Genomic DNA, 23,454 nt, shown 5'->3' with positions numbered 1-23,454 from the left:
GGGGATCGGAGAGGACGGGAAGAAACCCGGAAGAGAGAAATGCTGAGATTGCCGGGAGGCAGATACCGCCCCCAACCAAACTGCTGATCTCCCCAGTCCTATCCGCCGCGGGGCAGTCCCTCCTGCAGCTGCTAGGGGCCGCCCGAGCTCGTGCTGGTGCCCACACGGGGCCTTTGCTGCCTGCGCTCGCCTTTGACATATCTTTGCACACAGATCCTCACGCTGTAGAGCTCTTCCCTCCCTCATCCCTTAGTTCTCTGCTGACACTTTCCCTGACTCCATCCAGGTCAAACCCTTTGGCGTGACGTCCCCTTCTAGCACCTCAGACCGCGCTTCCCTATTAACAGGACTGCCCTTGTGATTCACGTCTGCCATCCACCCAGGCTGTGGCTTCCTTGAGGGCACCACAGTACCTGTCTTGCTCCCCCTTGCACCCAGTGCCTAAGAAAATGCTTGGCACCTGAAGAGGTGTAGCACTCAGGAGCCGTGGCCTGTGCTGGAGGAAGGCAGGCCAGGGCACCGACACGGTTGAGGCCAAGCAGAGGGAATTTATTAGAGAGGCAGGGCGTAAACATATTTACACGGGTGCGCGGGGACATTAAAAAAAGCAGAGGCGGGGATGGGAGGTTCCGGGAGCGGCTCAGACGAGTTCCACCTTGGCATTGGGGTACACCGCCACCACGTCGTAGCCCTCGGGCGGCTTGACGCGCGCCTTGGCGTGGCTTTCGCAGTAGAGCCGGTCGTCCAGAAAGAAGTAACCGCGCTGCTTGAGGTTCAGGCCGCAGTCGCTGCACATGAAGCACTCGGGGTGGTAGAGCTTGTCCCGCGCCTTGACGATGGTACCCCTGACGGGTGATCGGAGAGAACAGCGTCAGGAGCTGACCGATCCGAGAGCACGCCCCCACTAAGGGCCTCGGGCGGGGTCAGGGGACCACGGGGGTGGGGGTCGGGTGGGGAAGACAGGGGAGGTACTCACACGATGCCGTGGCCGCAGCGCGTGCACTCCGGCAGCCCCTGCAGGCCGCTCAGCGGAGCGCCTAGCTTGCCCGCCGTGGGCTTGAGGTTCCGGGGGCCGCCAGGCCCGGGCCGTTCCCCTGAAAGCCAGAGCACGATTGGCAAGAGCCCGGTGCGGAGGTCAGAAAAGGGAAAACTTCATTTCTGCGGAGTGGGGGGCTGGGCCCTGCTTCCGTAGCCACCGGCAAAGAGACTGGGATGGGGGTTGGAAGGGCGACAGGGGTTGGGTGGGAATGAGAAAGCCCGGGCGCAGCGAGGTGTGTGGGAGCGCGCTGAGGACACGGGGGGCGGGGCTAATGGCCGGGAGGCCGGACGTGGGGTCGCAAAGGCGTGGCTTGGGCTGGTTGGGGGCGCGGAGTTCGGTACCTCAGGGAGCGGGAAGGCAGGTGAGGTAAAATCTTACCGCCCTCGCCGGCCTCTAGCATGCCCTGCAAGTAGCGGAAGGAGCCTGACTGCTTGGGCTCCGCAGCCGTCGGCTCGGCCGACTCCCGAAGCATCCTGTACACCTCTGAGCCCAGGTCTACTCCGCAGTCGCGGCTCCGCGAAAGGCCTCTGGCCAGGTCAGTGCTGGGCGAAAGAAGATGCACTAAGGGACAGGGTTGCAGTACCAGTCTTCACTCTGCCAGCTCAAGGGTCTGGTGTGGTTTCATGAGTCAGAAGGCAATCAGCTGAGACCCAAGGATCAAGTGTTAAGGGTCAGGATGGGACCTGGTCTGAGATTTAAGGGCTCGGGGATTAGAATGGGATCTGGGTATGGCATCAAAGATTATGCCTCTGTACTACCTGTGGGGTGGAGACACGTGCAGGGTGCCCAACTGGGCCAGTAAAGTAGCCTCACTGCTGCTGCCATTGTGAGGGACTGGGAGGCGAGGTGACTGCCCGTAAGGAGATCCCAGGCCTGGCCTGCCATCTTCTGGCCCGAGCCCCGTGGCTGAGGGCCACCTGCTTGTCGCTGGACTGCCATCCTAGGAGAGAGAGGAGCCTGAGGCACTGGGAGACCCTCTGGGGTAGGCCCTCTGGCCATTCCTTGTACACCCACCCCTGCCCTGCTATGCCAAGCCTTCTTGGGTGTTGGCTGGCTACTCTTGCTCGGGCATCTCTTGGCTATGGTGCCCGGTCAGGGAAGGGGCTTGTGGGGAAAGGCTGAGCCTTGGGCCTGGTTCAATCCCTGCAGAAATGAGAAATGCTCATGGAAAGTCAGACACAAAAACCTGAGTCCCTGAGACTCAACGTTGGCTCATGAGCCCTGTGGTGGTTCTGACTACCAGTGCCCATGGGGGACAGTGTTGGGGCAGGACCATCCCAAGAAGCTTTTTAAGGCCAGCATGTCTGGTTCTGAGTGTATGACTTCCTTGCAGAGGTGGTCCTGATACCAAGTCTTCTTCCCTGTCAGAAAGGTGCTGGGTACTGGATGGGCCCATGGCTGGGAATGCAAAAAAGGAATTCCTGTTCTGCAGCCAGGAAGGGTCATCAGTCATTGTGTCCCAAGACCCTTTAGTGGGAGCAGGCTGAGGTTTAAAGGTACCATTGTGAGGTCAGCCCCCTCCAGGCCTGTATTTTTTCCCCCATTTCCTGCTTCCCAGGCCAAAATAGGTGGCCTTCTGTAGACACAGCAGATAGGGGCAAAGGCTTGGCCAGGGCTCAAAGCTCCCCACACCACCACCCCACAGCCAGCCTGATGCCCACGGCTGAAACATTTGAGGAAGAATGCCCTGAAAATGCCTCCTCAGTCCATGAGAAGAGGTCAGGATCTCTGCAGGCGTGGTTTCTGAATTGGGACCTCAGATCTTTGTCGCTGCAGGGCCATGTTGCCCCTCGCTTGCAGGCACACAAGCCTGCCCTCAGCAGTGTGATAACAGGCATGCACACTCTCACAAGTACATTTACAGACATACCCATGCATGAAGGCAACACACAGGCACCAGCCAGTCCTCCACCTACATACACCTAATCACACAGACACAGTTACATATACTCGGAGCCAGTGCTGGTCATACTGGGGATGACCATGGTGACCTCCATGACACAGTTGGTGGCCAGAGCAGCCTGACTTTGGGGTGGGGCCCAAAAGCCCAGGCCATGAAGTTGTTCTCAGCCTCAGTCTGGGAGGTGACATGTAAATTTTTCCTCCCCTCTACAGTGTGAACATGGATGCTAGGTGGGGAGGAAAGGACGCCTACCCTAGAGGGAAAGAGCAAGCCTTGGACTCGGTCAGCCTCCAGCTGGGGCACAGCTGAGCCTGCAGGGCTTTGCCCAAGCTGCTGCTTTCTACAGGCTCTGAGCTGGGCAGGGGCGTGAGGAATGGGCAAACTAGCAGCTGAGTGACTGAATGGGGGTGGTGTCCCAACTTCTCCCACCCCAACAGACAAAGGAGAGGGGGTCTCTCACTGCCCAGGTGGGCCCCCATCAACGAGGCAACAGCAGCAGAAAAACCTTTAGCCTTAGCCTCTGAGAAACCTGAGCACTCTCACACATGTGTCTGCAGGGCAGGCAGGCTGGGGCTGGCCTGGCCTCTAATGGGGACCAGATGGGCCATGGGCCGTGGGGGCAGGGCTGGGCCCCGTACAGAACAGGGCTTCAACAGGAAGGGGGAGCTGGAGGGACCTGGAGGGAGGAAGCCCTCACTGACCCCCACCCAGCAGGGTGTGGGAGTTTATTGCAGGATCATCAGAGCCACTGCCCCTCCCATGGCCACCCATGCAGCAGCCTCTCTAGGTCTGAACTCAGTGGTTAGGACACACGTGGTGACCTCAGTGTTGGTTTGAGTCTCAGCTCTATCACTCACTCACTGAGCAAGTTACATCACCTCTCTGAACCTCAGTTTCTTCATCTGTGAAACGGGGATGATGGTTTCTATCATAAGTTCCTCGTGGAGATAAAATGAGACAGTTGCATACAAAGCACTTAGCATAGTGCCTGGCACACATCCATTTTTGGATGAATGGCTGTCATGGGCATTCCTGAGCCCCCATTCCTGGATTTCCCTTCTCCACGGTGTGCCTGGTACCATGTGTTCCCCGTGTCTGAGTACCCGCCAGGTGCCGATTTGGTTGTTGAAGTCTCAGTGGGCTAGTCAGCAGCATGGGGGTAACTGCTAGCTTGCTCATCAGCTCCAGCATGACTGTGGTCAGAATCTAGGACACTCAACTTGGACAGAGGTGGGCACTAAATCCAGGTGAGCAGGTGGCACCTCCCAGAGGCCAAGCTCTAGCTCCCTGCTGGTCTGGAGAGGACAGGCTGAGTCCTGCGCTGCCTGCTGCACCTGGCTTGCCTTAACCTATCACCTGGTTCTCAGTTCAAATGCCACCCTCTCTGGGAAACCTTTTCTGATCACCATCCTTCCTCCACTCTGGGCTGTGTTCCCACGTAAGGGCTGAGAGAAGGAGACTCCAATGACTCTATATGGAAGGTGGGCCTGAAGCCCCAGTTGATGAGTGCCAGGGTACCTTGTGCTGGTCTTAGGGCCAGCTGTCATCTTCCCCTCCTGTGATGGCTCCAGCTGGGCCCACCGCCCTCCCCCCTGCAGGTAGAGGGTGGGAGCAGTATGGAGACAATGGGCCCTGTATCTGTGTTACTGAGGACACGGCCCTACAGGGGCTGGGTGTGGGTGTTTCTGTTCCCCCTTCCATGGAGCTCATGACCTTTTAAGCACGAAAGGGGGGCAGCAGCTGAGGGGCTGCCCTGTTGCTTGTGGAAAATCCCCCCGCTTCCAGCCTGAGCCCCACAGCCTGGCCCTTGAGGAGGTCAGTGAGGGAAAGTGTGGGACAGAGGGAGCTGTTCTCCAGCCCCCAGCCCCACTGGCCCAGAGCCTCTCCTGGAGGACTCAACAGACTTGAGCTTCATATTCCAAAGCTCAGGCCCCCTTGTCCTATCCATCTTGGTACTTACACACGAGAGCTGGGCTCACACATGAGCTGGGGGCCTATACTACGCTATTGCCGTTTCGCCCATGTCAAGCCTGGGTGATTTGTCTATGCCTCCCAGCCCCTGTCCCCATGGGTCCATGGAACTACCAGAGCAAGCTTCTGAGACACAGGTGTGGCCACAAATCTCTTCAAGAACAGCTGAGGTCCTGGGTAGAGGAAACCGAGAGCCTCTCTGTGCCCTCAGCCCTCACCTCTGCCCCCTGCCACCCCTGGGACTTTTTTCTCTGAACCTACGGTGCACAATCTCACCTCTGGGCCTTTGTATGTGCTTCACTTTGTATGTGGCACACTTCTCTCCATGCCCCTTTGCCTCCCTTATTCTTCCAGACCCTTAGGTCTTGGCTTGGATACCCCCTCTTCCAGGGAGCCCTCTCTGACCCCTTGAGTCAGATACCTACTCTGGACTCCTTTGACCCCTGGCTTCTTCCATCCCAGAACTGCTAGGTGCCTCTCCCCTTCCAGAATGGGCACTCCCTGCGTATGGCAAGCACCTGGCTTCAGGGATGCCAGCAAAAGCAAGGTAGGGAACAAATGTCAGAGAAAGATGGGGACTGGGATAGGGGGTGAGGGAGAGGCCATGGCAAATCATTCCCTCTGGTACAGCAAAGCCTCCGTGGAGAGAGAGTGGATATGAGCAGGCCCTGGGGGCCATGGTCCCACATGCTGGGTCCCAAGTTCTGGCTCCATCATAGACCAGTCGAGTCTCCGCCTTGCCCAAACTCAGTGGCCCAGAAATAGCGAGTTCACTCTGGATACCTCAGCTTTGCCCACTTGGCCACCCCTCAAGCCCATGGCAAAATGAGGCCCTAAAGCAGCCTGGCTCCACCTCACGCTCCTTGAGGATAGCACCATAGCTGTGACTCCTGTCATACACAGACAGGTGAATGAGCAGACAGGCCTGCAGCCTGAGGTCTGCTAGCTGCGATCATGGAATGGCCAGGAGAAAACTTCAGTCTTGGATAGGGCAAGGCAGTGCCTTATTTTCTAAGGTTGGCTCTGGCCAGGTAGGTGCCCAAGGCTAGGATGAGACAGAAGAGTGCCCCATAGCCTGAGGTCACTCCACAGCCTATGGCTGTCCCCCACCCCTCCCCCAAGTCTGGTGACTTCCTCCTGATCTGGCAACACTGGGCGACAGAGTGAAACCCAGCTGGGTAAGTGGTAGCCCTGAGCCAAGGCCTGGCCCAGTCCCTGCCCACCACAGGCACCATTGTCCCAGAATCCAGGACTGCTTAGAGTACTGACAGAGCCCACAGCAGGTACCCGTCACCTTGGGAGCCCCTGATGGGGCATGGACAGAGCCCAGAGAAGCCTTCTGCTTCAGTCTCTGAGAACCGCAGTGAGGACATCCAATGCAGTTAAACCCGTGGACAAGGCCCGGCCTCTCTGCCCTGGGCTTGCTCTGAGCTAGGCCAGGCCAGGCCAGGCCAGGTGGTATATGTACATACCTGGGCCTCGGGATCGATGTGGATCCTGTGTGCCTGAGCCTTGCTGTCCTCTGGGGTATTGGGCCAGCTCCTGCCTTCAGGCCTGTGGCAGGAATTAGGATTGTCAGAAATCTCTGCTTACTAGCCCACCATGCCTGGGAACTAGGACCAAGAAGTGCTGGGGTCTGGGCCCAGGGCCACCCAGGACCAGGCTTGGTACCCTGCATGGATAAGGATACTACCCCAGCTCTTTCCCCTGCGCCAGAATGCTGGCCTTCGTGGCAAGGAGACACAACGCTAGATCTGCCACTCACCTGGGGTAGGCTGTGTGCCCTTTCTCCACCAGCTGCTCCTTCCCCCTCTGGTCTGGTTCCTAGAAAGGAAGCCCTGCAGCTTCCCCACCTTTCCACCCTGTCTGTGGCCTATGGAAGCTCAGCATAAAGAGGGCCAAGCTCGTGGCGGAGCAAGCCAGGCCTTACACGTTGATCAGCTAGGAGCCCATCCACTCCTCCCGCTTCCATTCACAGCCTCTGATGGGGCCTGGGAGTCAGGCATCCGTGGGCCCAGGAAAAGTGGAATGGAGGCTCTGAGGGGTGCACCTCCCTGACTGCTGCCGCTGGCAGAGTCATCATCAATGTCTGCCCAGCCCAGATGGGAAACAGGCCATTAGGAAATTCCTGCTTCGCCATAGAAACCAAAAGCCAAACACCACTCAGGAGGGAGAAAAACATCATAAACCTGCCATAAGTGGGGGCAGGCAGGGCCGAGAGGCTACAGGCCTGGGGCCCAGTCCTGCCACTGAGTAGTCCTGTGAGAAGGCAGGCCAGGAGGGTGTGTGGACCCCGGATTGGCAGGTGGGTGTGAGTGAGGCTGGTTACACCAAAGGGGAATAATGTCCCCACTCTGCCCCACAGGGCCTCCTGGGTCTTCTCAGGGGTCTTACCACTGGGCTAGCAGCTCAACCCTGCCCCTGTCCCCGCACTCAGCAGAGGATTTTAACAATCTGATTACACGTGTAGTCCACACTCACTCTGCTCTTCCTCACCATTGCCCATTCCTTGGTCCCCTGCAGGCTACCTCTCTTCTCCACAGCCTTTCAGAGGCCTGTGGCCCCAAGGCTCTGCTGTTCTATCCCCCACTGGCATCTGGCTCCAGCCCCCTCAGCCAGGCTCCCAACTGACTGCCCTAGCTCACAGCTCTAACTATGGTCTCTATGCACTCAGAACTCTGCTGGAATAAACCTAGGACATCTTGTGTGGCTGTTTGGCCTTATACTTCCTTGAAGTCCTGCCCAGAAGAGAAGTACAAGCCTGCGGTCTGAAGATCAGAGGGTACAAAGTACCCAGAGCCATCAGAGTGGCCCAAAGGCATAAGATTGGAATGAGAGGCTTATTCATGTGTCAACCTCCACCCCCAGGTCTCCACACTTTAGGCTGAGCAGGTAGCTCCATCTGCCATCTTTAAGGCCACCAAAGGGTGGGCTGTACAAATCCATCCTGTATCCCATGTAATAGGTGACAGGGACCTCACCAGAGGCCCCAGCGTTGCAGGTGATGCCAGGAAGGTCCTGGACCTACAGAACATGCCCAGAAATTATGGGTTAGCTTGGATTGCTGGATACCTGGCTCTGAGTTCCAGACAAAGTAAGCATAGCGGGGAAGCTGGGCCTTTACTTCACTTTTCATCCTGTGGAGAAGTCTGTGGAGGAGTACAGCCCTCTGTACGCAAGAGGGCAGGTAGGGAAGCTGGCCTAGGTAGAGCTCTGGGAGCGCTGGCACAGAGTAGCTCCCTCCAAGCAGCTCACCAGGCCAATCTTCCACAGACCCCATGTTGGGGGTTGTCTTTGGAGGCTCAGGCATAAGTCCTGGCATGACAGGCAGGATAGAGAGCAGGGTCAGAGGCCTTGCAGGTGAGAAGGCACCCAGGAGAAGAGATGCTGGCCCAGAAGATCAAGGTGGCCCCTGTGTCTTGATCCCCCAGAATCTGCATGTGTGAGAATTAGGGATAGGGGGGCTGGGGGACATGACATCAGGTTTTCACCCTGACGAAGCAGACCCTGTATGTCATCCTCACTCAATCCCAGATCCCCCATTTTGAAGGTGAGGAAGCTAAGGGCTCTGATATTAAATCACTAGGACAACACAGTTCTCAAGTGCAGAGCTGGGACTGGAACCCAGATCTGTGATAGGAGAGAGTGTGCTCTCACCTGCTCCATGGCCAGGCAGCATCTGGGGGCTCAAATACCCAGTGTGGAACAGGTCAGTGGACCCCTGGCTCATCCATGCCTGGCTTGGAACAAATGGCCAGGGAAGGAAGGAAGGAAGGAAGGGGGACCTCCACCCTGCCCCCACCCTGCTACCCTCCCCTGACATCATTCCCTCTGTGGACCTCCTGAATCAGGCCCCCTGTGAGCCTCCCCTGCCCCTTGTCCCACTACTATCAGGGCTTCCCTTATTCAGCCATGCAGAGACAAGGCCAGAGGTGAATCAGAGCCCAGGAACCCAGCCAAGTTGGGTGGCCTCAGAGGCCCCTCGTGGGCAGAGCAGTGCTGATGCTTCCCCCAGACAGCCTGTACCTCGGTCCCAGAGAGGGTGATGAATGTGATCCTGCTTTATGGAGAAGGAAACCCAGGCTCACAGAGGTCATCTGGTGAGCCTAAGAGCCCCAAAAGTCTGGAAGAGGGCCAGCTCTGCTGAACTCCCAGGACAGAGCCTCCTCACTGCAGGCCAGGTGGAGTGTACAAGGCTCTGGACTTGCAGCTGGGCCCACTCAGCGCCGAGAGCAGAGTCAGGGTCCTGACTTCAACACGGACCTGGGCCAGACGTAAATGGGGCTACTTCAGAAGGCTTCCCACCGTGTTTAACGGCTCTGAGCCCATGGATTACACCCTGCCCTGCTGGCTCTAAGGCCTGGTTAGCCGTGTTGTGGTTTGGGGAGGATTCACCTACACACACCCACATGGGGTTGTGGAAAGTCGCTGTTAACAGTGAACGTGGCAGAGGTGAGCAGTTATGTCTGACTTCCCTGGATCTAGGCAAGACAGGGGGAGGGAGATCCCGCCCAGCCCGGACCCAGCCGACTGCCATCAGCCTGAGCAAGGCTGGAGATGCCCCAGGTAGACCTTCCATCCTGGAGCATGTCCAGGGCACAAGTGGGGCTTGGTGACCCCCCAATCCTCGCCTTCCTGATGGGCAGTATAGCATTACACAGTCCACGGCATCCAGATTTAAGCAGGGCAGAGGTTTGGGCCATAGTGGGGACAGCTGAGGCAGGGCAGCTGTGGGGCTCGTAGAAGTGGTCAGCAGTCAAGCAGAAGGAATGGAGTTTTTGGGAGTGAGGGAGACCTGAGGTCAGATCTTGCTTCACCACTGCTCTGCTGTGTGACTTGAAGCACCCTCCAAACTTTCTGAGTCTCAGTTGTCTCACGTGTAAAGTGGAGACTATATTAGGTTTTACCTTATCGAGTTGGTTTGACAGTTAAACAAGGTGTTGAACGATAAAATTCTTTGAACTGGTCATCAAGCTCGTCACTCGTGGGTGGGAAAAGGACTGAAATCACACACACCTCACCCCCGGTTTGAGGCTACTCAAGGTCTTAGTTCAGCCCTGATTTTGGGCTGCCTACCCCCTGCCATAAGTCCCCCAACATAGTTCCAGCCATAGGTTAAATGGGTGCTTCTTCCTCTCTTAAGCCACCTGCATCTCCAAACAGTGCCTGTCAAACCCCTGTGAAAGTGCTGCTCCATAGGAGTGGGGTGCCAGGAACTGAAGCAGAGAGGCTGTGTGAGGCCCAGCTCACCCAGGATGTTGGCCACCCAGAACCGAGCCTCCCCTGATTCACCCGCATCATCCTGGCCCAGCCTGCCCTGTGCGTACCTGCTCACGGAGAGTATGAGGTGGTCATGGCAGCCCTTGATGCGGTTCTGTGCCTCCAGGTGTGTCATGAGCTCTGTGCTCTCACCATTGATGGCCTGGATCAGGTCTCCAGGGCACAGTGCAGCCAGGGCAGCCTTGCTGCCAGCATGGACCTGTGGATGGACAAGCCAGATGGCTGGACATTGGTCATTATGTGGCCTTGCTGCGGGCTCTGTTCTAGACCCCTTCCAACCTCAGAACTGGGCCAGTGTAGCCCTGCTGCCCATGTGACCTGTGGGTGGGCAAGTTGAGTTCCCACATGGCTTTGCTGAAGCCTCTGCTCCAAACAAGCCCAACTGCAGCACCTGGAGGTCTGGTGAGGTATGAAGGGCATATGAGAGGGGCTTCCTCTGGGTTGGGACAAATGGGATGTCACTCTTGCAGCCTGCATACATGCAAGGGACACAGAAGGATATGTGTTCTCCAGCAGATACAAAGCATGGACATGTCACAGGTACCCTGTATTGCCCCACCCAGACAGACCACATAGTAGCCCCTTGACCTGATGTTCAAACCCTTAGTGACCTTTTTTCCTCTCATCCCCACCCCTCCACATTTACCTCCACACACCCACACTCTATCCAGACCATCTGAACGTCAAGGGGGTACTCACGGGTACCAGATAGCTCTCACCTTCACACTGCTACAGATGCTGTTCCCTCTACCTGGAACACACTTTCCTTTGACCCCAAACCCTAATTACCAGCTTATGCCTCCTCATCCTTCAGGTCTCAGGCTCTCAGCAGAGGCCATTTCTCCTGGAAGCCTCTCCTCTGGGGTCCCACAGTACCCTGTGCACCCCCTTTACCACTCTGCTCCCCTAACATTGTTAGTGCCTCATTCTGTGCTGTCACCTCCCCAGGCAAGTCGAGGGCCATCTACTTTTAGCTGCCAGCCTGCGCTCCCGGGTCACAATTTCACCTCCCTTTCCTCTGGAGGACAGGCACAAAGGCCACCCCAGTGCCACTGTTGATCCCAGAGGGTCAAGCAGTGTCCACATCTGGAGGCTCCTACAATGCCGGTCCCTTGACATGTGCCACATGAGGTTGGGAATAAGCTCACAGGAGGCCTAAGTAAGCAGCCTCGGGAGGGAATTCAGGCAACAGGACATCCTTTACCCTGTCCCTGGTCCCAGCACAGCCTTTGGAAAGAGACTTTAGGGACCCTCATTCCTCCCAGCCTCTCAAGCTGTGGCTCAAGAGCTGTCAGTGGCACTGTCCCTGTTGGGGTGGGAGCTCCTGGAGGCCTGGTCAGGCTCAGCTTAGCCAGTTCTCTGTAGTGAGCGGACAAAGCTGAGGTGCTGGCAGCTCCTTGGCTGGAGTCCTGGTGTGGGTACTGCCAAGCAACCTGCCCTGAAATAGGCTGCCCCAAGGAATGTTCTTCTGGAGCATGCTACCCTCAGCCAACCAGCCCACCACTAATGTTCCTTTGTAGGGCATGGGCACCTACACAGGCCTGTCTTCCCAGGGAAGGCACCCACTTGGCACCATCCCACCCTCCCCCCAAGGCCCTGCTCTAGGCCCCCTCTCCTACACGGATACCTGCTCTGTGACATGGCCTGGGCTCAGTGCTTTAGCCATAACTAGCTCATGGCAACCTCTCAACCACCTGATGAGACAGAGGCTGTTCTCATTCCTATTTTCAGATGAAGAAAGAGAGGCTTTGGGGATGGGGCATTTTGCCCCAGTCCCCATGCTGGAGAGGAGTCTTCTTCCTCAGGGGGGTGGCTAGCTGCAGGCTGACTCAGCCAGCACAAGGGGTGCATTCAGGCCCCTGTGGGTGGAGGAAGTTCTCGAAAGCAGGGGTGGCTGGGACTCTGCCAGTTCCGTTAGCTTGGGAGTTCTGGTCAGAGAGGGCGTGAGGCCAGGAAACCGTGACTCTTCCAACTGCCTTTACATGCATTGTTTCATTAGTCCTCAAGGCAAGCCTATTTCCTAGATGAGGAAACCAAGGTCCAGAGAAGTACAGGACACTCAACTGATAAACGGCAGAGTTAGGATTTCAGTCCAGACCAACCAATTCCAAATGCTATGCTCTTAACCAGTGTGCTTTTCTGCAAAAGGGAGTGAGGGGAGAGACAGTGTCCCAAGCAGAAGGATCAGCATGTGTAATAGCTCATCTGGGAGTGAAAGTAAGAGCAGGCTCCTGTGGCAAAAATATCACCAAAATATCGGTGAGGAGAGAGTGGAAGAGATGAAATGAGAGGAAAAAGCAGGGACCAGACCTACAGGCCTTGTAGGCCCAGGCGAGAGGATTCTAAACAGGGACATCGCAGGACAGAGTTGAATTCAGGCTGATCCTTCTGGTTGCTGAGTGCAGGATAAACAGACAGAAGGAAGAGAGAGAGGAGTGGTGAAGTCAGCTGGGAGGCTGGGGCGTGAACCAGCCCCTTCACCTATAGCAGCTACATTTAAAGCCCCTGTGTCACTCCACCTGGCCTAGAGGCAAAAAGCCCCTACAGGGAGCTGGGCATACAGTTAGTGGTGTTCATTCCAGGCACTAGTTTCTAGGGACCTGGTAGCAACAACCCATTAGGATTCCAAGGTCAGTAGTCACTATAGTTTGTGAGGAAGGAGCCCTGGGCAATGTTTGGGGGGGCTCCCAGAGGCTTTGTGGGCTGAGATTGCATAGTCCCAGCTCTGCCAGGCAGCCAGCCTCCTCTCTGTCTGAGTGTGGCTGTCTCCACTGGGTGGGGGAAGTCCCGTAAGCATGGGAGGGGTCGGGTCTTGAACCCCCTCGGTGAGGACACTCCCACATATAATCAGTGTCTGTAGACCTGCCCTTGAGGTACCTGCTGGGCAAGCTGTGGCCTGTGTCTCCTCAGCCCTGTAAATCTCCCCAGATCCCACCCAAACCCAGGCTCAGCCATCCTGGCTCCTCAGGCCTTAGCTGCTGCTCTGAGACTTTGGGGGGACAAGGCGGGGGTGTTCTTCCTGGTAAACCCTTTCCAGCCTGTCTGCCTGCCAGCGGCCTGCATCCCGATTAGCTCCAAACAAGGCCGCCGCTGTTGCTGCCGCTGTGACGTGTGGAGGCCTTTCCTCGGCGGGCAGGCAGCCGCGTGGGCAACAGATGTCTCTGCTCCCTGCTGCCTGCGGCCGTCAGCCGCTGCCACTTAGCCTGTCAGCGGCCTCACGCCCAGGGTGGCTGGCCCGCCGGCTGGCCTAGCACCCCCAACAGCCTGCCTTGGTGGTGGACACACAGCATGACACTCACTGGCAGACACAGATGTGCACGCTCTCTCTCTCTCTCTCTCTCTCTCTCTCTCTCTCTCTCACACACACACACACACACACACACACACACACACACACACAGGCCCCCAGCAGGGCTCTCTCAGGGAAGTGGGAGATGAAAGGCTCCCAGATGTGTTGAAGGCCCACCTCACTCAGCCCCAAAGGACCTGGTGACCATGGGGTGAGGGCAGATGTGGGAATCCTCCCAGGACAGCTGGGCCTGCCTGTCACCCTGGCCCCCAGAAACGGGATTCCATGATTCCATGCTCCACCAGGTGCCCACCCCTTCCCCTAAACTGGAAAGAAGACTCTGAAAGCCCAGCCAGCTTGGTCCAGCCCCCATGGCGAGAGGTGGCGGAAGGGTGGGGGGAAGGTGCTCTCAGTTCCCCCGATACAGGGCCCCGAAGACCAGAGCAGCTTGTATGGGGTCAAGGGATGGCCCCAGGTCCCCTTCTCTCTTCCCTTCAGACTGGGAGCCCCCAAGGGCAGGGCCTGGGTTCTCTCCTCTTCTGTACCCTAGTCTGGGACCCCCAGGGGCAGCGTCTGAGTCCCGTCTTCTGGCCCTTCAAATATGGGACCCCAAGGCTGGGCCAGGATCCTGTCTTTCCCAGTTTGGGTACCCCCCTCTGACAGGGCCCGAGTCATGTCCTCTGTTCCTCTGTCCTCCTCAGATTAGCCACCACCTGGGGTGGTGCCCCCTCCTTCTCCTCCTCTGCCTAAACCTGGGGCAGTGCATGGCCACAGAAACTTGAGGAACTGGGTGGAGGTTATCCTGGCCCCTGGCCTTGTGTGTCTTGTGGCAAGGGGGTCTCAGAACTGCATAGTCAAGTCTCCCTTTCCCTGGAAGCCAAAAATTCCTCCTGGTCACTTCCCCTTAGGACAAGTGAGGTCATGGATGAGAGACTGACCAAAACCAGAGTGGGGAACTGGATGGATCTTTCTTTCTTCAGTTTCAGAGAGGACCCCAGACCTCCTTGGGATCACTCAGCTCTACTGGCAGGGACCCTTGATAAGCGGAGTCTCTCAAGTCATTTCGCTTGAAATTTTCAGGCTGCATTCAGTTGAAGCAGCATCTCTGGGCCTCTGGAGATCAGTCCAGATCTCTGGCCCATGACTTTGGCCTGCAGCGAGTCCCCCAGAATGAGGCCAGCAGGGAGGCTGGTTTGTGAGCTCTTGGGGGGAATCCTTCAAGGGATAAGGGCAGGTAGGCCCAGCGGGAGGGGGAGGGGGCTGTGGCGACGCTGCCCAGCCTGGAAGCCTCCTCTACAGCCTGTGGGTCACCGAGGCCAACCCTTGGCCTTCGAGCCTCCAGGACGTCGGGGATCCGGGTCCCGGGTGGACTGTAAGGACTGGGTCTCAGATTCAGGACCTCCCCGCCGCCCTGTGGCCGCTGGACTCACCCGCGAGATGGTGAGGGGTACGCTGAAGTCCCGGCCGCCCACCAGGCGGAAGCCCCAGGGCGAAGGGCCGCGCAGGGTCACGGAGTGGGGCATCGCGAGCCGGAGCTGCGGCCGGAGCTTGAGCCGGACACTGAGGAGCCGCCGCCGCCGCCGCCGCCTGGACGCCGCGCCCCGCCCCTGGCCCGCCCGCCCCCGTACCCCCCTTCGCCCGGCCCCCGCCCCTGCTCCCCGCGCGCCGGGATTGGCCCCGCGGCCGACCCGACCCTCCCACTTCGGGGGGCTCAGAGGACCCGCCCCTCAGCCCCGGCCGCCTGCAGCCCGGCACCCCCGCCAGGTTCTCAGAGAGCCGGGACTGGAACGGCCCCGACGTCCGAGATCCTGCCCCGGCCTCTGCTCTGCGGGCCGCGGACCGGAGCCCGGCTGTGGAAGCTCAAGCCTGGCCCTTTGAAGTCGCTTCTGCGGGGCGGCGCCCCAGCCCGGGGAAGGATGGGGGGCAGGGGCAGCCCAGATGGGGGATGGGGCCGTGCCTTGCTCCGAAACCTCCTCAAGGTCCTGACAGGCAAACCTGCGACCCCACCCCTCAGTGCGAGGAGTCCTCTGAACAGCGAACGAGCACTGATGGGGAGCCCTGGGCCTGAGCAGGCCTGGGCCAGTGTCACAGACCCAGGATGACAGCGGGCAGTGCCAAGTATGGGAGCAGGAACAAAAAAGTATCCAACCTCATTTGGAGAGGTCAGGAAGGCTCTCTGAAAGAGGTGACCGCTGACTTGAGTTTAGAAGCAAGGTGCCCTGTCTTGTCCTTCCAGGTGTCATTGCTTCCCCAGGACACTCAGGCCTTCTCCAGCTGCCCTGTCCTTCCAGGCCTTATCCCTGCGTACATGACCCTCTTCCTTCCTCCCTTGCAAGGAGCTTTGTTTCCCCAGGCTACCTAGAAAAGGAACAGCTAGGGTAGCTGGGGTCTTGGCTGTGCCACGTTGGAGGTGTGCGAAGTACTGAGGGGAGTGGAATTTGGGGCAGCCCTTCTCTTGGGACCCTCCCTAGTCTTCTCTCCACTCTCAACCATTGTCCTCCAGGAACAGCCTTTGCAGGTGCCATGGCCTAGCCAGGGCCCCACTTACCACTCTCAGACCCTCCTGGACACTTTGGTCTGGCTACATCAGGGCGGCACTGTCTGTCGTTCCAGACCCTGAGGGGCCCCTAACTTAGCCATTCTTGATAACCCTGTGTGCCCTCTTGTCCAAGTTCTGTTATGGCTGCTGCCCCTGGGATGCTAACAGGTTATGGGGGAAGATGTGTCTATGGAATCTGTAACACCTCAAGAAGGAGGACGCTTGAGAGGCACAGACTTAGGGTAGTCCAAGGAAGTGCGGGTGCCCTTCAGGGTGGAATATGGATGCCTCTCTGGGAGACGGGGTGCTGCTGTCTGTTCAGCTGGCAGAGAAACATGAGTGGTGTGTGTGGCAGTGGTGTGTGTGTGGGAGGATGTATATGGGGGTGTGTGTGTGTGTATGTGTACATATCCAGGGAGTGCCAGCCATTGGGCTCTCAATACTGTGAGGGAGAAGGTTTCTGCTCAGCTCTGTACAGACTTAGGCTCAACGGGGACCGAGTGGAAGGGCCAGTAAGAGAGTTGGCTGCTGGATGGTCTCTTGGGAACCCTTAGGCCAGAGGCTCCCCAGGACTTGGACCCCATTGAATGATGTGAAGATTGGGGGCAACTATCACTATCACTGACTGTCCGAGGATTAAGTGCACAGCATGGCTGGGTGGTCAGAAACCTCATCGGGACTCCAAGAGCCATGGTGAATGAAAATGGTGCAGAGCTTTGCTGTGGGGAGGGGGACCTCAGGAGTCTGTGGAAGTTCCTGCCCAAGGCATCCCACGGTGGATTCCTGAAACTCTTCCTTAGACGTTGCTTTCTTCTCCCAATTTACACACCCCCAGGGACTGCCAACCCCACCACCCACCATCATGAAATCCCTTCATCACCTTCCTCTTTACTTCCATTTGGGGGGGAGCATATCACCCCCTTGCAGAAGTGGTCCTCCTGAGTATGACTTTCCTAGCCCTTCAGCATCTGGGCCGTGTAATCCACCTCTGAAGGCTTCTCGCAGAGGGTTGAAGACAGGGGTGCGGTGGGGAATGGCTCTTCTAGAATCAGGCGAATAAACTTTCCCCATTTCACTGAGCAGTTTCTGGGGTAGTTCCAGGGTCCATGCCAGTCATCCCCCACAGTGGGTCCTTGATGGCATCCCTGTCTTGAGAGGACATCAGAGGCCCACTTCTGACAGCACCCTCCCACAGGACACAGGCCTGGACAAGGCTGTGCTCCTGAAGACTGGAAGCAGCCCTTCTTAGGGGCCACACTGTAGGCTCATTCCTGAGATACCCTGCATCCTGGACAGCAGGTTAGACAAGCTGCTACCAATGCATCCCCAATACTCCCTCCAGGAAACTCTCAGAATTTCCTTTTCACGCTTAATGCCCTTGTTCCTGGGGGATTGCTGTATTGCTGAATCTCTATCATGCTGGAGCATCAGGTCATGGGACAATTTACAGGGTCTGGGAGCCTTCTCCAAGGTGGGGATGGTGGTGGCTGAGTCACACCTCACCTCTCCCCTAGTGGCCTTCACTTGTTCACTGCACACCCCACCAGGCATCTGTGCTGCTGAGTATAACCAGACTGCTCATTTCATGCATTCTTTATTCATTCAACACAAACGTATTGGGTGCTTTCCATATGCCATGGCCTATGCCTGCCCAGCGCTGTGGTAGAGGCATCCATGGGGACAAGGACTGTGTCTATCTTATTTATTTACGTTTCCCCAGCACCCACAGAGAGCCTGGCACACAGAGGGTGTTCAAAAACATTTGTTAGTAACAATATTATTACCGTTATGGGAATTATTATCACAGCTCACCCCCAGGCCACAGCCCAGAGAGAGGCAGGGAGGGCATGAGGGGGCCCAGGAGGGGGAAGACTTCTGCTCCTGCTGTCTTGGAAGCACACTCAGTGGCCCTGTCTTTCAAGGGAGCCCCAAGTAGCTCAGGGCACTATGCCTAGGTCTGCCGTGTGTGGCCAGGTCTGTCCAAGGTCAGGAGAAACTACAATGCTTTTTCCCCAATGGACTGGCAGGCTCCAGCAGGAGCAGATGCCCTTGGAAGATGCCTTTGGGACTGAGCCCAGGGTGAGCAGGAGGGAAGGGCCAGAACAAGAACAACCTTAGGCTGAGGTTGAGGCCCACCCCCGGGACCATCCAGAGTTGGAAGCAGCCCTGGGTGGAGTGTGTAGTGAAGCTGATGGAGCAGCCCTTTAGGATACCTTCCTGTGAGGTGCCAGGGGCTGCCCAGAGAGCTCAGACCCTAACCTGTCCTGTCCTGGCCCCGTGACCACAGGTCTCTGGGTAGAATCTGCTCCATTCAGGCCAATACATCCTTCCTTCAAGGCTGAGTTCTCTCCCTTCAGTCAATAGCTTGGATTCCAAGGGGATCTGAATCTTGATGGGGCATTTCCTCTTCATGGGATGCCCACTCCTCAGTACTGGCCACTCCAGGGCTCAGAGGGTAGCCAAAGAAGAACCTGAGAAGCCCTCATTTCAGTGTGGTCTAATGTGGCCTAATGTGGCCCAACTCCCAGGTCCCATGGCCTCTGGCCTCCTTGGGGTCTGCTCTCCAAGAGGCCTGCTGGTCAAGGCTAGGAACCTGTGAGTCTGTAGGGTGGAGAGGACAGCAGTCTGTGGCAGGGCTGGATGGGGAGGGGCTATGTGGGCCTTCTTCAGGGCCAGGGCTTGGCGCCACAGTGGTAGGGAGCAAGGCAGGCCTAGGCAAGATTTGAGGGGCTCTGAAAGGAGTGAAGGCAGCCAGGGGCATGGGCACCAGGCGACATCCAAAAGGAAGGTCTGGGGTGGTGTAGCTTTTGGGCTGGCTGAGGATCTGATGCCCCACATATCCTGGGATGACAAGACTAGTCAAGGAGGCAACAAAGCTGGCCTTTGGTGCAGCAGAACACAGGGGAGGGCATGCCTGTGACAAAGGGAGTTTCCCAGCTCTAGTTTTGTGCCATTCGATCCCTCAACAAACTCTTATTGAGTGCCTGCTGTGTGTCTAGCCTAGACCTGATTCGCTAGACTTGGGGGTGTGGTGGGGACTCCCCACTCTGTTGCACCTCCTCTGGGGGCTGAGAGGCTAGAGGTTCTAGAGAGAACCGGTCTCTGAAGGTCCAAACAGGGAGAAAGCCAATTCTAACAATTGGAGCCTAGTTACTGGCCCAGAGCCAGATTCCAGGGCGGACACGAAAGCAGAACCAATTCTCATCAGGAAACCGAGCCTTGGAAAGGGTGAGCGTCCAACCCAAGCTCACATAGCTTCTAAGCAGTTGATCAGGGGTTTAGACGCTGCATTGGTGACATTGTCATGCCCCTTGCACCAGGGACTAGACGTGTCTCAGTCATACTTGCAATCCCCAATAGCACCCCTGTCAGACCTGCTTTGTCTCTGTTTTTACAGAGAAAACCCATCTGCTCTGGGACCCAACAAAGGGACTGCCACGCAGCAGGGCGGGGCAGGTTTACCCAGCTGGGCCCAGGGAGGCCCTGGCCCTGAGGCCTGGGAGTGGAGGGTGTTGGGAAGAGTGGAGGGAAGCAGCAGACAGGTGGGAGAGCCAGGGGCAGCTCAGCCCAGCCCAAGCAGGGAGGTGACAGAACAGGCTGTGGGAGGTGGCGGTGAGGCCCATGTAATTGAGTGCTGTACTACTGGGGCCTCAGGAAAGCAGCTTACAAAGCCGCCATGGTCTCAGCCCCTGCCTCAAGGACACCCCCCATCTTACCCTCCCTCCTACTTCTCATTCAGACCAGAGGGTGCAGGCAGCCTGCCCTAGATCACCCAGCCTCTCCTAGCACCAAATGCCTCAGTTCTACCTGTAGCCCCAAAATAGAAGTCCAGTGCAGGTGTTCTCAAATTTCCAGCTTCCCCTGAGAGTTGAAGGCTTCTATCAGCCAGCCACACTGGTCCCTGTGCAGAGAAAGTACCTCCTTTTACAAATCAGCTTCTCCAGGCAGAACAGCAGAAGGATCAGGGAGCAACTGGACTGTTCATTTTGTTCCCTGGACGCTCTTGGCCCTGGCCCGATCATCACCATGCTCTAGCATAAGCAGGACTATTCCCTCTGCAGCTCAGGAGGAGAGCCATGACTGTCAGGTGCAGGTAAGGCTCTACCAAAGGTGCAGGCATGACAGAGAAGAAACAAGCATGGGAAGCAGGCCAGGAATCTAATCATTGGGGCTCCTGAGACACACACCTCTATTTGTCTGTCAACTTGGGACTTGCTTCCTGGGCCTGGACTCCTGGCACAGCTTAGCTCTACCCCAGTCCACACATCCACAGACACTCACATTTGGCAGTGACCTGGCCAGGATACTCTGTTCTCCTGGCTGAGGACTTTCCTCCTCTTCCTGACCATTAGAGCTGACACCCAGGCCACTCAAGGAGAGCAGGAGTGGTCCTGGCCACTTGCATATTTCTAAGCTCTCAGTGAAATAAAAATGGAAAAAATGTGAAAATAGTGTTTTAAGAATCATGGCATATGTTATTTTTGCTTTGGTCATTTATTCAACAAATATTTTTGAGAGCCTCCTATAGGTCAGGCATTGTTTTAAGCCTGAGTATCAAACAATTGAATGTCTGTAACACACATAGAAATGTGTAGCCTCATTTGGAGATAACTTCAGAGATTTAAATTCTAGTCTTCCTAGTCCTTCTCCTCGAGATGAACCTTAACAGACCCTACCCCTCGTAGTTTTCTTACCAGTATAGATTTGGCCTCTGTCCCCGGCTACCCAAGAGTCTTGGGGACCACAGTGAGATTGGTGGAGGCCGCGAAGCCTTCCTCAGGAGTCCAGCAAGCATGGCCCTGTTTCCAGCCTGTCTTCCCAGCTGCATCCTTTCTATGTCTAAGGACCACCCACCCCACTACAGCACCAGCAACTTTAGGCACTGGCTGGTCTTGGTGAAATTCCCTGCCCCGTGGAGCACAGCTCTGCCAAGTCGTGCCTGTGGTGCCTCTAGTGGCTGAGTCACGGGCTGGCAGGGACTGTTCAGGCTGACTTCACCTCCGGGCCTGGCAATGGGACACCCCAGCTGTGGCCACCTGGTGTGAGCCTGACCACCCCGGTTGCTGGGAGAGTGGGGCAGAGCTGTGCCCGCAGAGTGCAGCAGTCACCAGCTGGCCCCAGGGTGTGGGAAACCAGGTGCAGGGGGCCACGGAGATTAGAGCAGAAAGAGCCAGATACAGGCCTGGAAGGGTGAAGCTGGGTTGAGGCTTCTCCAGGCCCATGGGGTGAATGGACTGGAGCAGGACCCATGAGTGAGCCTCAGGTCCTGGGTGGCTATTTTTTGCCTCCCAAGAATTTTCAAAAAAATCCTTTCCCACTTACTTTCCCTCCCAAGGCTAGGTCCATAGCTGTGCAGACCCAGGCTCAGCAGTGGGAAGTGGGCAGAGCCCTCAGTGTTGGGGGCTGAGCTCCTCACACCCCACATCTCTCATACCCGCCCACAGTGGAAAGAGTGTATATGTGATGTGAGCCCCCGCTGAGAGGACACTGGATCAGACTGTTTGCTGCCTGTGAGATCATTGTATTTCCAGGAAGGTAGGCTTGCCAAAGAACAGGGGAGGTGGGGCTGGGGGGTGCAGAGGGCTGCCTCTCCCACACAAGAAGCCAGGATTGCTCGCAGAGAATGTATAATGAGCATTCTGTGTGCTGAGAGTTATGCAAGAACCGTCTCATCTTAGGGAAGATGAAGGGAAAATGGCAGGTCCGGACTAGACATGCACTGAGTGTTGGAATGGGCCCTGCCCAGAACTCTGGAACCAGCAGGCCCTGAGAGGTAGCTGTGTCTAGCATTAAAACAAGTGACCACAAAGAGCTGTGACGTTGGGCATTCAAGCATGAAGCATTGTTGGCCCAGATAAGGAACACAAGCGTTCTCCCTCTGAGAACGGTGGTGCTCCAGAGCCAGCGCAAGATGGAGAGCTTCCACAATTATTGTTAAGATCTATTTATTATCCTAACACCCAGGCAGCCCCCTGCAGAGAAAATGGCAGATCCATCTAATTTGTGAATATAACAAAGTGGCTTCCGTAGTATGATAAAATAGTTATCAACTTGGCGATTTTTTTCTAGGATTGCAAGCTTGATTTAACATTATAAAATCCATTGATTAATAGATTAAAGAGAAAAAAGGAGCACTGTGATCATCTCAAAAGGCATTTGATAAAATTCACCAGCCATTCACAGTAAACAGTTAGGAAATCATGAAGAGAAGGAAACGTTAACACTTTAAATAACATACACTAGAAACCAAAAGGCGATATTGGACTTAAGACTCTAAAATTCCCATTAATGTCAGGATCCAAACAATGTCCCTTTTGCTACTACTGTGCGGTGTTGTTTTGGAGGTGCTTACTAGGACGATAAGGTGGAAAAAAAGAAATAATGGATAAGTAAAAAAAATAAGTAATGGAAAGAGTCAAAAGGGTCATTATTGCCAGATGTTATTATGGTTGTGCCTTCATAAAATCCAGGAGAATCAACTACTATGACTAGGAGAGGGATCTAGTCAGATGGAGCAGAATAAGGTATATTCGTATATGTATACAGGTTTTAATAGCTTTTAAAAGTATTAAGTCACAACTAATTAAAAAATATGATGTAAACAATTTACCATTCACAATAACAGTGACACATGAGAAATACCTAGAAACTGACTTAGGGCACATGGAAGGCATATAAGTTTTGCTCTAGGATAAATAGAAAAGAAAACAAAATAAATAGAGGCATATGTCATGTTCCTGGAAGACTCAGTATGTTACATTTAGTTAATTGATAAATTCAAAGTAATTCTAATCAAAATTTATTTGGGTGAGGAGAATTGGCAAGATGATTCTAAGATCAACTGGAAGGGTAAATATGGACAAAAACCAGAGATTTGCCCTACAGGCATTGAAATATGTGATAAAGCTGAAGTAATTGAGTGTGGTGCAGCATAGGAAAAGACAAATATATCAATGGAACAAGACAGCTCATAGCATGTGGTAAAGGATACATCTTAATTCAGAGGATAAATAGTAGTTTATTCAATAAATCATGTTGGAGTCATTTATTATCTATACAAAAAAGTATGGTTATAATCCTGTATACTATATACTTCTCCATACTATAAAATGACTTCCAAACTGATTCACAAATTATGTTTCAGTTTTTCTGATCTGAGTGTCCTTATAAACTATTCATATACTTAAACACAAAAAAGGGCTGGTAGAAATTATAGATAAATATTTTATAATATCTTTTTCATCAAGATAAATACTTTAAATATGGCTTTCTGTTATATATAGATTAAAAAAAGTCAAAGCAATATGCTGCAAACTATTGAGAGTTATTGCTGGTGATAGTGTTTTGTGACATTTACATTTTCCAGGTTATGTATTTCTACAGTGTTTTAATTTTATATAAATAAATTTGTATGGTATTTATAACTAGAAAGA

At 55.3% G+C, this 23,454-nt stretch overlaps 2 protein-coding genes across 5 annotated transcripts in view; one reads left to right on the top strand and one right to left on the bottom strand.

Moving 5' to 3' along the window:
• P4HA2 (prolyl 4-hydroxylase subunit alpha 2) overlaps window positions 1-23,454 on the top strand; it is a 78,732-nt gene that overhangs the window by 964 nt on the left and 54,314 nt on the right. The window lies entirely within an intron of this gene.
• PDLIM4 (PDZ and LIM domain 4) lies at window positions 529-15,069 on the bottom strand. Of its 3 annotated transcripts, none has more exons than XM_004322565.3 (7): window positions 14,913-15,069; window positions 10,241-10,392; window positions 6,386-6,467; window positions 1,798-1,979; window positions 1,418-1,581; window positions 977-1,094; window positions 529-845 (listed from the first exon to the last, which is right to left on the bottom strand). In XM_004322565.3, the coding sequence occupies exons 1-7, from the start codon at window positions 15,003-15,005 to the stop codon at window positions 641-643; spliced, it is 996 nt and encodes a 331-aa protein (XP_004322613.1). In that variant the 5' UTR covers window positions 15,006-15,069; the 3' UTR covers window positions 529-640. The 3 variants fall into 3 exon arrangements, 2 of the variants coding, with proteins under 2 accessions (XP_004322613.1, XP_033709044.1); XR_012330850.1 differs by having other exon boundaries at window positions 704-845; window positions 977-1,207; XM_033853153.2 differs by lacking the exons at window positions 10,241-10,392; window positions 14,913-15,069 and adding an exon at window positions 8,940-9,150.

The sequence above is a fragment of the Tursiops truncatus genome, chromosome 3 (genome assembly GCF_011762595.2).
Source record: "Tursiops truncatus isolate mTurTru1 chromosome 3, mTurTru1.mat.Y, whole genome shotgun sequence".
NCBI classification, from domain to species: Eukaryota; Metazoa; Chordata; class Mammalia; order Artiodactyla; family Delphinidae; genus Tursiops; species Tursiops truncatus.
This window is presented reverse-complemented; position numbering and strand designations above follow the sequence as displayed.